This window comes from Bufo bufo, chromosome 7, assembly GCF_905171765.1.
Source record: "Bufo bufo chromosome 7, aBufBuf1.1, whole genome shotgun sequence".
NCBI classification, from domain to species: domain Eukaryota; kingdom Metazoa; phylum Chordata; class Amphibia; order Anura; family Bufonidae; genus Bufo; species Bufo bufo.
The window spans coordinates 18,447,877-18,462,426 of NC_053395.1; the positions used below are offsets into that span (position 1 = coordinate 18,447,877).

At 44.2% G+C, this 14,550-nt stretch overlaps 1 protein-coding gene across 1 annotated transcript in view; it reads right to left on the bottom strand.

Moving 5' to 3' along the window:
* Positions 1 to 8,221, bottom strand: part of LOC121008415 (cytoplasmic phosphatidylinositol transfer protein 1-like) — a 39,072-nt gene extending 30,851 nt beyond the window's left edge. Inside the window, exons 1-2 of the mRNA XM_040440950.1 lie at positions 8,100 to 8,221; positions 3,496 to 3,580 (exon numbers count right to left, since the gene is read on the bottom strand). Coding sequence (XP_040296884.1) covers positions 3,496 to 3,543 — 48 coding nt within the window. The 5' untranslated portion in view covers positions 3,544 to 3,580; positions 8,100 to 8,221. The remainder of the gene's footprint in view (positions 1 to 3,495; positions 3,581 to 8,099) is intronic.
* Positions 8,222 to 14,550: the final 6,329 nt, after the last annotated feature.

Genomic DNA, 14,550 nt, shown 5'->3' on the forward strand with positions numbered 1-14,550 from the left:
CCTTCCCTGGGGGTTGTCACTCAGAGTTTCTAGGCAAATTTGACCAAAAATCCGCTTAGAGTTTAATATATGCTGGGATTTTAGCATTTTAATGGGGGGGGGGGGGGGGGGGGCGGCACGATGCCCTCGCGGCCCCAGTTTCTACGCCTGGATGATGAGTGCAGTAGTGAATGATGGGAAAATAATAAACAGGTCAAGTCCGTGATGTATTCCAGCTGGAGGCGGCCGCGCTGGGTAAATGTTTGCTGAGCGCTGCGAGGGGACGCATTGATTTGCTGCAAAGTGATGATAAGACAGGGATGGAAAGTCTGTGACACCTGTGACGGAAACCGCCGTCCGCCATTACATTATGTTACTTTCTGGTGCTACGTGACTCCTCATTTGCTTTCATTATAAGATCTCTCCTTGCAGTCAGTGAATGGCAGCCCTCAGTGCTTACATCTGCTATTCTGATCATATCCGAGTGGCACAGCTGCAGAGCCCGTTACAGTGTATCATAGCGCCGGTACAGGCTGGAAATGACCAGGTCAGGTTATTTCAGCATCTAGATCTGGGGTCAGCAACCTCCAGCACTCCAGCTGTTGTCAAACTACAACTCCCAGCATGCTCTATTTACTACTATAGAAGTTCTGAGAACAGCCAAGCAAGTATGCATGCTGGGAGTTGTAGTTTCACCACAGCTGGAATGTGCTGATCCCTGGTCAAGAATGTTGTTGTTCACTGACAGCAAGCAGAGATGAAGAACTGATGTACAAAGTCAATTCAAAAGTTGCACAACTTTTGACATAAAACTGGACAAACCCTTTAAGAATGGCCACCAAACAATAACTCTCATCATCCTTTAGAAGCCACAGAAAGGAGTAGATGTTACATGGCAGCTTCCGACAAGCGCCGATATGTGACATCTGAAGGAGCTGTACTCGAAAAATTGCCACTAACTGAGCCCATAACGCCGGTCACGGCCAATTTACACGACAGGCGGTAGGCGGGCGAGTCAAATCACGTGACGCACCAGGGACTGTAATGTCACTGTGTCGTCGTGGCCTGAGCAATAAAGCTTTATGGTGGCCAGGATCTCAGCAACCAATTAGAATCCTGCTTTCATTTTCAAATCGGCTCAGGGAAAATGTAATGTGGAATCTGATTGGTTGCTATGGGAATCTAGCTCCACTATGCAACCAGTCAAGCATTCCACTTTCAACACTTGGTTGCTATGGGCAACGGCTCAACAGTCATTATGCTCTTCAATAAACTTTATTGATAATGTCCTTATTCATAGCAGACCTGCCCGGAGACAACTCTAATTTAAAGGGGACAGCGTCCTATTCTTCGCATTGGCTCATTTTATGGTGCCGGCGCCGGTTACATCCTACCCTTTTAAAGTCGTCCTGAATTTCTAGGTCTGACCTTCTCGGAAAGACTCAGCCGTCTGAGATTTGGAGAATGTCAAACTTTGGCGCACCCCTCGTCTGACCTGCCCGCTGCCTGTCCGCTCAAATTAAATAACTCTGAGTCGGAGGGCTTGCGGTGTAATATCAGAATGAAATTAACTTTTAGCATTCTTTTTACGTAAGGCAATAGGTCCCCCGCCCCTTCTCCGTCCCCTGCGCACGCCACCGCCATTCCATCCACTTATATCCTGGAATAATTCACCTGCTAATGGTAATTCCCACTTAGACTATGAAGGCCTGTCAGTGTTACTACGGTAACACACGGCAACTGTCATGTTGTGTTGACACCAACCTTAGAGTCATACCTAAAGTCGTGTCTTTCAACCCCCCCCCCTCCCCCCATAAAAAAGAAAATAATTTAACGCCATCCCTGCGGGAGCAGAAGTTTCCTGAAGGGTTAACTTGAACACTGAAATGTGTATTTCCCCTTAAAATCTAAGAAATCTGCTGTAAATATTTGTCCTGGAGGCGTCTGGTATCTGCCTCTGGGAAACCGAAGAGGCAAATAATATGGCCGCCACTGCAACTCCCCAGCTTTCCCAGAAACAGATCAACTATGGATATCCTAAAACACATCTCAGTTACGTTTTTCGATAGGTCCTACGTTTCATGCTTGCCCCCATCTTGGCATTCGCACTTCATGCTATATAAACTGCCCTCGGATTTGGGGGTCTAATCGTTCCGTTTGCAGAGTGCCAGCAACCGCGCACGTGTTGTCTCCTAGCAAAATGGCTGACGCCTGCCTATTAGTATCATCTGCGCTGGAATTAGTAACTGGGAATGTAAGTGTGAGAAATCAGGGCCTACTCACCCCAGGCTGCACTGCTGCCCTATGAGTAGGTGTAGTGTGATATGGCGGTATGTGTATAGCGGGCTCCAGACCGTCTTCTCTCCTATGTACATTATATATGTTCCTGGAAAAACTGGGGCTGACAAGACCACTGTAAATCAGGAACCAGAAGACGAGATTCCTATAAAGGGGCTATATGGCAGTATTAAGTGTGCAGTAAGTGGCCTCCATTTACTTGGCGGTCATCCCAAGGACTGGACTCTCAGGATCAATCCGAGAGAGGAGTGGTAAAATATTCTACTGTAAGCATTATTATGTAGGCAATATATGATAGTATCATTTGAGTACTGTATGGCGGTAAAATATGTGCACTCTATGACAGTATTATTTGTGCACTGTATGAAGGTATTATATGTATATTGTATGGTGGTACTATTTGTGTACTGCATGGACGTATTATTTGTGCACTGTATGAAGGTATTATATATAACTGGATGGAGGTATTATATGTATACTGTATGGCGTTATTATTGGTGTACTGTATGAAGGTAGTATACAATATATGGGCTCATGCACATAACCGGATGACGTCCGTGTTACATCTGTACTTTTGCAGATCTATTGTAACAATGCCTGTCCTTGTCCGCAAAACGGTCAAGAATAGGACATGTTCGATTTTTTTTTTTTTTGCGGACATATGGATACAGAATGTACACAGAGTAATTTCAGTTTTTTTTGCGGCCCCATTGAAATGAATGGTTCCGCATATGGGCCATAAAAAAAAAATCGGACAAAAAGTACGTTCGTGTGCATGAGCCCTATAACTGTATAAAGATATATGTCTACTGTATGGCGGTATTATTTATATACTGTATGGCATTTTATTTTTGTACCGTATGGCAGTATTATTTGTGTAGTGTATGGTGGTATTATATGTGTAGTATATGCTGATATTATATGTGCGCTGTATGACATTATTGTTTGTGTACTGTATGGCAGTATTATTTGCATTGTATGGCGGTATTCTGCCATAAGCACTTCAGTAAATAGTTCATATGCATTCTTGTTTTCTATATCACACGTCCACTGATCCCACTACCGCACAGTCACGGTCTGGGAGATGTGGGATTTGCTGGAGGAGCTCCAGTGTCCTTCTTGGATCATCCGGAACCATGAGGAGATTATGAGACCAAGACCGTGAACCTCATTACTCAGAACGTGTTCCTGATATGTGGACATAAAACTGGGGCTCACCTCTTCTGTGGTGAGAGGCATGCAGATCCGGTACTCCTTCACCAGCATACTGACGTCACCGCCTGGAGTCACCTCCGAGAGAAACCTAAGAAACAGAAGAACGACAACATGTCCACAAGCACCGAGAAACAGGAGACCAGTGTATCCGAGCCTGTTATGTGTGATACAGCCTGCTGAGTGGTGTATCCGAGCCTGTTATGTGTGATACAGCCGCTGAGTGGTGTATCTGAGCTTCTTATGTGTGATACAGCCTGCTGAGCGGTGTATCCGAGCCTTGTATGTGTGATACAGCCTGCTGAGTGGTGTATCCGAGCCTGTTATGTGTGATACAGCCTGCTGAGTGGTGTATCCGAGCCTGTTATGTGTGATACAGCCTGCTGAGTGGTGTATCCGAGCCTGTTATGTGTGATACAGCCTGCTGAGTGGTGTATCCGAGCCTGTTATGTGTGATACAGCCACTAAGTGGTGTATCTGAGCTTCTTATGTGTGATACAGCCTGCTGAGCGGTGTATCCGAGCCTTGTATGTGTGATACAGCCTGCTGAGTGGTGTATCCGAGCCTGTTATGTGTGATACAGCCTGCTGAGTGGTGTATCCGAGCCTGTTATGTGTGATACAGCCTGCTGAGTGGTGTATCCGAGCCTGTTATGTGTGATACAGCCACTAAGTGGTGTATCTGAGCTTCTTATGTGTGATACAGCCTGCTGAGCGGTGTATCCGAGCCTTGTATGTGTGATACAGCCTGCTGAGTGGTGTATCTGAGCCTCTTATGTGTGATACAGCCTGCTGAGTGGTGTATCCGAGCCTTGTATGTGTGATACAGCCTGCTGAGTGGTGTATCTGAGCCTCTTATGTGTGATACAGCCTGCTGAGTGGTGTATCTGAGCCTCTTATGTGTGATACAGCCTGCTGAGTGGTGTATCTGAGCCTTGTATGTGTGATACAGCCTGCTGAGTGGTGTATCTGAGCCTCTTATGTGTGATACAGCCTGCTGAGTGGTGTATCTGAGCTTCTTATGTGTGATACAGCCTGCTGAGTGGTGTATCTGAGCCTCTCATGTGTGATACAGCCTGCTGAGTGGTGTATCTGAGCCTCTCATGTGTGATACAGACTGCTGAGTGGTGTATCTAATCCTACCCTGTATGATACCGTCTGCTAAGTGGTGTATCTGAGCCGATCATGTGTGATACTGTCTTCTGAGTGGTGAATCTAAGCCAATCAAGTATCAAACTCCTGGTGAGCTGGTTGTGAGTGATATTTTCTGCTGAGCCCCCGTATCTAAGCCTTTGATGTTTGATACTGTCTGCTGAGGTGCTGCATCTAAGCCTATCACGTTCCCTACTGTCTGCTGAAAAGTGTATCTAAGCCCAAAAAGTGTGGTAATGTCTGCTGAACCACTGTATCTAAGCCTATCATGTGCTACGCACATAGGCAGTGATGTTTGTGGCGGTACACTTTGTATAATACTGTCACATGGGGCACCACACCGCTGATGTCACTGGGGACTGGTCCTGCTGGCTTTCTTTAGGGATTTGCTCTCGCCCTATGTCATGATCTCTGGTGTAACGTCAGTAGAGGACCGAACAACGAGGTCCCAGCAGCGGGTGACTCATGTGTTGACTCACTGTAGGAAGAACGTGATTATGATCCCGTGTACCAGATTACTATGTGACCCCCTCCAGTCAATCAGGTCTCACCCCCCACGAAAAATCTCATAATTAGGATCAAAGCAAATGTATTAGATATCAATACCTAGTTTTATGTGCTCACTGTTCAGTATTTACCTAGGAACTGTATGGCAGTGTTATGTAGTCACTATACGGTACTATTATGTAGGCACTGTATGGCAGTGTTATGTAGTCACTATACGGTACTATTATGTAGGCACTGTATGGCAGTGTTATGTAGTCACTATACGGTACTATTATGTAGGCACTGTATGGCAGTGTTATGTAGTCACTATACGGTACTATTATGTAGGCACTGTATGGCAGTGTTATGAGCTCTCTGTGACATGTAATATTTAACAAAATCTATTTCATCTTAAAATGAGTTTAATAATCCGTCATCAATCAGACTCTGTTAATATAGGATTAAAGAAATCCTCTGTATTAATTCTTTGGAGCAGCTCATTAAATGCAGATGATAACTGAGAAGTTGTAGTTTCTCCGGCACAATCTGATCTGATGGCCAATTAGTTCACCTCTAAGCTGGACTGCAGTGATTATAATAAACTGCAAAATTCCAAAGATGCTGACCTACATCACATAGGTAAGAGGGTGAATAATAATGTAAAAACTCAGCAAATACAGGACCCCATATAAATCCCTGCAGGATATCAACCCAGGAGGAGCAGAGATGTGTGAGTTATAAGTGCACAGGATCAGGGATCAGCAGCATGTAATAAACATGTTACATAGTATAATAACCATGTAATGTAACCATGACCTACTCTAAAACTGCCATAAATGTCTAAAAATATAACTACTATAATACTGCCTCCTATGTACAAGAATATAACTACTATAATACTGCTCCTATGTACAAGAATATAACTACTATAATACTGCTCCTATGTACAAGAATATAACTACTATAATACTGCTCCTATGTACAAGAATATAACTACTATAATACTGCTCCTATGTACAAGAATATAACTACTATAATACTGCCTCCTATGTACAAGAATATAACTACTATAATACTGCTCCTATGTATAAGAATATAACTACTATAATACTGCTCCTATGTACAAGAATATAACCACTATAATACTGCCTCCTTTGTACAAGAATATAACTACTATAATACTGCCTCCTATGTACAAGAATATAACTACTATAATACTGCTCCTATGTACAAGAATATAACTACTATAATACTGCTCCTATGTACAAGAATATAACTACTATAATACTGCTCCTATGTACAAGAATATAACTACTATAATACTGCTCCTATGTACAAGAATATAACTACTATAATACTGCTCCTATGTACAAGAATATAACTACTATAATACTGCCTCCTATGTACAAGAATATAACTACTATAATACTGCTCCTATGTATAAGAATATAACTACTATAATACTGCTCCTATGTACAAGAATATAACCACTATAATACTGCCTCCTATGTACAAGAATATAACTACTATAATACTGCCTCCTATGTACAAGAATATAACTACTATAATACTGCTCCTATGTACAAGAATATAACTACTATAATACTGCCTCCTATGTACAAGAATATAACTACTATAATACTGCTCCTATGTACAAGAATATAACTACTATAATACTACCTCCTATGTACTAGAATATAACTACTATAATACTGCTCCTATGTACAAGAATATAACTACTATAATACTGCTCCTATGTACAGGAATATAACTACTATAATACTGCTCCTATGTACAAGAATATAACTACTATCATACTGCTACTATGTACAAGAATATAACTACTATAATACTGCTCCTATGTACAATAATATAACTACTATAATACTATTCCTATGTACAGGAATATAACTACTATAATACTGCCTCCTATGTACAAGAATATAACTACTATAATACTGCCTCCTGTGTACAAGAATATAACTACTATAATACTGCCTCCTGTGTACAAGAATATAACTACTATAATACTGCCTCCTGTGTACAAGAATATAACTACTATAATACTGCCTCCTGTGTACAAGAATATAACTACTATAATACTGCCTCCTATGTACAAGAATATAACTACTATATTACTGCTCCTGTGTACAAGAATATAACTACTATAATACTGCCTCCTATGTACAAGAATATAACTACTATAATACGGCCTCCTATGTACAAGAATATAACTACTATAATACTGCCTCCTATGTACAAGAATATAACTACTATAATACTGCTTCCTATGTACAAGAATATAACTACTATAATACTGCTCCTATGTACAAGAATATAACTACTATAATACTGCTCCTATGTACAAGAATATAACTACTATAATACTGCTCCTACGTACAAGAATATAACTACTATAATACTGCCTCCTATGTACAAGAATATAACTGCTATAATACTGCCTCCTATGTACAAGAATATAACTGCTATAATACTGCTCCTATGTACAAGGCTATAACTACTATAATACTGCCTCCTATGTACAAGAATATAACTACTATAATACTGCTCCTATGTACAAGAATATAACTGCTATAATACTGCTCCTATGTACAAGAATATAACTGCTATAATACTGCTCCTATGTACAAGAATATAACTGCTATAATACTGCTCCTATGTACAAGAATATGGATACCCCTTTTCTACTGCATGCTCCATGTGTCAGTCTTCACTGCAGTTCTAGAATTGTATTCATGAACTGGGAATAGCAGGATGAGCGGAATGGAAGATTCCTACCTAATAAGGCAGTTAAGTGAATTGGATGGTATGGAGGCATCTTGCCCGGTGTCTGTGGCCTCGGGGGGTGAAGACTTCTGGTATGTGCCCCTCTCCTACATAAAGTTTGCCGGCGGTATCAGGCTACACCCTGCGGCATTATACCGGGGCGTCTTCAGGATGCGGAGCACTTACCTGCTGCTCCTGCTGCCTCCTCTCCTTACATGTGCGACTTTTCCCCCGTCTCCCTGGTGTCGCACGGTCCTCCGCCCGCTCTTTGTAGGAGGAGGAGGTGATGCTGCTGCGGCTGCTGATTCGGCTGTGACACTCTCCGTACCCCCGTGTGATGCTGGGAGTCGTAGTCCTTCCTCCGCTCCCCGGCAGGGTGTGTCCAGCAGCAGCTCATCACCATTTCTCACACTTTCTCCTTAGTTGCTGCTCAGGAGCGTTAATGAAGGCGGCGAGGGTTAACCCTGCGTGCGCCGGGGACTCGCAGCCTCATGGACAAGGATACTGCTATGTATGCTATATGGCAGTGTGATCTGTACACCGTATGCAGTATTATGTATGTTATATGGCAGTGTGATCTGTACACCGTATGCAGTATTATGTATGTTATATGGCATATTACAGTATTCTGTATGACATGTAGCAGTATGATCTGGGCATGTGGCAGTTTTATGTATGATGTATGGCAGTGGGATTTGGATACAGTATGGCAGTATTAGGTGCACTATATGGCAGTATCATCTGGACAGAGTATAGCAGTATTATGTATGCACTACATGGTAGTATGATCTGAAAACGGCACTGCAATATTCCATCTGCTGTGGCAGTACTATCTAGACATTGTATGGCAGTTTTATGTAGGTTCTATGGCAGTAGGATTGGGACACATAATGGCAGTTTCATGCACGCACCACATGGCAGTATGATTGGGACATAGTATGGCGGTATAATCTGGACATCATATGGTTTGTGGCAGCCAAGAAATTCCAGATACAGTCCACCTTAGATACAGCAGCTCAGCAGACTGTATCACACACATGCTAGGATTAGATACAGCAGCTCAGCAGACTGTATCACACACATGCTAGGATTAGATACAGCAGCTCAGCAGACTGGATCACACACATTATAGGTTTAGATACAGCAGCTCAGCAGACAGTATCACACACATTATAGGCTTAGATACAGCAGCTCAGCAGACAGTATCACACACATTACAGGCTTAGATACAGCAGCTCAGCAGACACTATCACACACATTACAGGCTTAGATACAGCAGCTCAGCAGACAGTATCACACACATTACAGGCTTAGATACAGCAGCTCAGCAGACAGTATCACACACATTACAGGCTTAGATACAGCAGCTCAGCAGACAGTATCACACACATTACAGGCTTAGATACAGCAGCTCAGCAGACTGGATCACACACAGTAGGCTTAGATACAGCAGCTCAGCAGACAGTATCACACACATTATAGGCTTAGATACAGCAGCTCAGCAGACAGTATCACACACATTACAGGCTTAGATACAGCAGCTCAGCAGACAGTATCACACACATTACAGGCTTAGATACAGCAGCTCAGCAGACAGTATCACACATATTACAGGCTTAGATACAGCAGCTCAGCAGACAGTATCACACACATTATAGGCTTAGATACAGCAGCTCAGCAGACAGTATCACACATTACAGGCTTAGATACAGCAGCTCAGCAGACAGTATCACACACATTATAGGCTTAGATACAGCAGCTCAGCAGACAGTATCACACATTACAGGCTTAGATACAGCAGCTCAGCAGACAGGATCACACACATTACAGGCTTAGATACAGCAGCTCAGCAGACAGTATCACACATTACAGGCTTAGATACAGCAGCTCAGCAGACAGTATCACACACATTATAGGCTTAGATACAGCAGCTCAGCAGACAGTATCACACATTACAGGCTTAGATACAGCAGCTCAGCAGACAGGATCACACACAGTAGGTTTAGATACAGCAGCTCGGCAGACAGTATCACACACATTATAGGCTTAGATACAGCAGCTCAGCAGACAGTATCACACATTACAGGCTTAGATACAGCAGCTCAGCAGACAGTATCACACACATTATAGGCTTAGATACAGCAGCTCAGCAGACAGTATCACACATTACAGGCTTAGATACAGCAGCTCAGCAGACAGGATCACACACATTACAGGCTTAGATACAGCAGCTCAGCAGACAGTATCAAACACAGTAGGTTTAGATACAGCAGCTCGGCAGACAGTATCACACACATTACAGGCTTAGATACAGCAGCTCAGCAGACAGTATCACACACAGTAGGCTTAGATACAGCAGCTCAGCAGACAGTATCACACACAGTAGGCTTAGGAGCACATCCTTATTTTCCAGTCACCTCCACGCGTTCAGTTTCATGTCTCCAGTCACACCCAGAGCTGCACAATTCCTACAGGCTGAACTCCCATGATGCATGGCTCTCTGGAAGCAAGTCATTGGCAGATTTATGAATGCAGCTTTGGATGTGAGTGGAGGGCTGGGGGCAAATTTAAGATCTTTTATTGCAAATATTTCTTTATATGTCAAAATATAGAAGGCAAAAATAAATAAATAAAAGTGATTATCGCGATTGTGGAAAGTTTCTGTCACCTGACCGAGTCTCTGGAACAATTCTCTCACTGTTTTCAGCTTTTGCTGAGAAAAAAAAACATGATAAGATCTGAACTGGGTCAAATCAGAAAAGCATGTGATCTAAAAGCATCTGAACGAGGTGGAAAAAAACCCAACCCCCCAATACTGGATCTACTGGTGACCTGGACAGATCTCCTCCACTGTGTGCCGCCGATGACAATGCCTGTACTCTGCTGCCACCTGCTGGACAAAACATAGAATACAACCTGCCCTTAAAATGGCCCTGTGACCTAAATAAACGGGGATTTTTTTTTTTATTGCAATAAAATTTTGGGGAGCTCCTCGGACTCCCTAATAATAATAATAATAATAATATTTTTTTTAGTAAATGCTTTCTTTGACACCTTGCACATTACTAGTGACAGCGCCACACAGAGGCGTGTGTTGATGCCTACAAATCAAGGCTCTGACCTGTCACATGCAGCCCTGTCCTCACTGCCATCAGGTTACTGCCTCCCATAGGATCAGCGCATCTCTCTCCTGAAATACTATGTGCTGCTGTGAAACAAGGTGCATGGTCTTTCCTTGCTGAAGAAAAGGATACAGACACGGGAAGGAGGAAGAACGAGACACGGGAATTTGTTTTTACGTACGCGCCATACACGCCAAATGATTCATGCCGTATTTTGTACACAGCTACCTGCCCTGTTTCAGCTGCGGAAACATAAACGTGAGATACCGACACGTCATACGCCCACGAGCATCTCCTATAATAGATCTCGTGCTGGAAATGCATATCAACAATCGTCTAAAGTCGTGTTACACGCAAAGTACAAGTGCGGCGTGTGGAAAATACGAGAAATAAACTTCACCACCTGGTGGCGAAATGTACAAAAGCATCTTATATACAGGTGTGGATGTGATCATGGATTGCATGAAAAGAGGGTGGAATGGCTGATAACAGGGAGCAATATACTGTTGTAGCAGCGGCTGCTGTGCGCCGCTGTTCTGCTTGCCGCCGCGGTTCCGGGCGCCGTGTTCAGCGGTGATCTGCAGCCAGTGCTTCCCATTTCACAAGTGCAAGTCTTAAGTGCACAGACTGAATTATACCAGAATTGGACCAGAAGGGGACCACAGGTGATTACAGACATAGTTAATGCAAACAATGTTTAAATTTTCCATCTTACTCTTCCCACTTGTCAACAACCTCCTGAAATACCCCCACGTTCATTCACCCAGCAAGGAACTATTCATCTCTCCCTCCATCTTACCTTCTCATCTGACAGCTTGCACAAACCTGCTTGGCAACATAAAACACTTCCTTCCCAAACACACACAGATACCTCCTGCCCTCTCCTGCCCTCTCCTATTAACACTTTCTCTGCTTCTCCTTACTGCTGGTGATATCTCTCCAAATCCAGGCCCCCCTCAGCAAATCCCCACTATCACCTCTACGTCCCAATACAAATCTCCTTCTACAAATTTCTGCAACCCATTAAACCTAATAACCATCCCTGTGACCCCTGCTCCTTTGGTTCCTCTTGCAGGAGCATTATGGAACGCGCGCTCTGTCTGTAACAAACTGTCCTACATTCATGAACTTTTCATCTCTCAAAACCTTTCCTTTCTGGGTCTCACAGAAACATGGCTGACATCCTCAGACACCTCCTCTCCTGCTGCACGCTCATATAGTGGATTTCAATTCACTCACACCCCCCGCCCCGGCTGCAAACATGGTGGAGGAGTTGGTCTTCTCCTATCAGACACCTGCTCCTACAGCCCAACTCCACTGCCACCCTCCATTACGCTCACCTCATTTGAAGTACACTCTGTGCGCATCTACTCTCCCTCCAACCTCCAAGTAGCCGTCATTTACCGCCCTCCGGGCCCAGCCACCATCTTTCTTGACCACTTTAACACCTGGCTACTACACTTTCTTTCTGCCGACATCCCCACTATCATCATGGGTGACTTCAACATCCCTATTGACACCTGCCACTCAGCCGCCTCTAAACTCCTGTCACTCTGTTCCTTCTTCGGCCTATCACGGTGGTCTTCAGCTCCCACCCACAGAGATGGTCCCACTCTGGATCTTATCTTTACCCGCCTCTGCTCCCTATCTAACCTTTCTAACTCTCCTCTCCCCCTATCCGACCACAACCTACTCACCTTCTCTTCATTGGTCTCTTCTGCTGCTCCCCCTGTCCACACACTAACACACCCCCGCAGGAACCTTAAACATCTAGACCAGTGGTGGCGAACCTATGGCACGTGTGCCAGAGGCGGCACTCAAAGCCCTCTCTGTGGGCACCCGCGGCCTGGAAAAAGTCTATGGTGTACCAATATGCCTTACACTTTTCCTGACATTCATCAGCGCAGGGTGCACTATGAACGACACAGGCAGCGCATTGAATGCAGGCAGGCTATTATAGCTAAATGATTAAGTACATGGAAGAAATACTATACTGGAATTCAGGGTAAATTGTCGTGTTGGCACTTTGCGATAAATAAGTGGGTTGTAGGGTTGCAGTTTGAGCACTTGGTCTCTAAAAGGTTCGCCACCACTTATCTAGACTTTCGCTTGCTCTCTGACTCTCTTCTCCCACTCTCTACCATCTGTTCCCTCCAAGACCCAGGTGCTGCCACCACCCTATATAACACCACAATAAGTATAGCTCTGGACACTGTTGCCCCCCTCCACATAACAAAACCAGAAAAATTAACAGACAACCCTGGCACACCATCCTGACCAAAAAACTCAGACAAGCTTCCAGGGCTGCTGAGCGGCGATGGAAGAAATCCCATTCAAAAGATCATTTCACCGCATACAAGCAATCCCTCCTCATATTCAAATCCTCACTCGCTGATGCAAAACAGGCGACTTCTCATCCCTCATATCTTCCCTGGCCCACAGCCCTAAACAACTTTTTAACACTTTTAACTCCCTTCTCCGTTCCCCAGCGCCCCCACCCTCTCCTCTCTTCTCAGCTGAGGACTTTGCCAAATATTTCAAACAAAAGATAGTCAACATCAGAGAAAGCTTCAGCGCACAGTCCCCACAGACCCTCTACACAACTGCCCGATCCTCTTCTCCCCCATTACAGAAGAAAAACTCTCCACTCTACTCTCCAGATCACATCTCACCACCTGTGCACTTGACCCAATCCCATCCCACACTTCACCACAGTGTTTATCCCAGCCCTAACTCATCTCTTCAACCTTCAACCATTACACCCATCCTCAAAAAGCCTTCACTTGACCCATCTTCTTTGTCCAGTTATCGCCCCATATCGCTTCTTCCGTGTGCCTCAAAGCTACTTAAACAACATGTTCATTCTGAACTGTCCTCTCACCTTTCCTCCTGCTCCCTCTTTGACCGCCTACAATCTGGCTTCCGACCCCACCATTCGACCGAGACTGCCCTCACCAAAGTCACCAATGGCCTACTGACAGCCAAAACCAAGAAACAATACTCTGTCCTCCTTCTCCTTGACCTGTCCTCTGCCTTCTCCATTACTCTGTCCTCCTTCTCCTTGACCTGTCCTCTGCCTTTGACACTATCGACCACTCCCTTCTGTTGCAAACTCTCTCATCTCTTGGCATCACTGACCTGGCCCTCTCCTGGATCACATCATACCTCACAGACCGGACGTTTAGCGTCTCCCACTCTCACACCACCTCCTCGTCTCATTCCCTCTCTGTTGGTGTCCCACAAGGCTCTGTCCTAGGACCTTTGCTCTTCTCTAGCTACACTTTTGGCCTGGGACAGCTCATAGAGTCCCATGGCTTTCAGTATCACTCCTACGCTGATGACACACAAATCTACCTCTCTGGTCCAGACATCACCACCCTACTATCCAGAATCCCACAATGTCTATCTTCTATATCATCCATCTTCTCCTCTCGCTTTCTAAAACTTAACATGGATAAAACAGAATTCATCCTCTTTCCCCCATCTTGCTCAACCCCCCCAACAGACCTATCTAT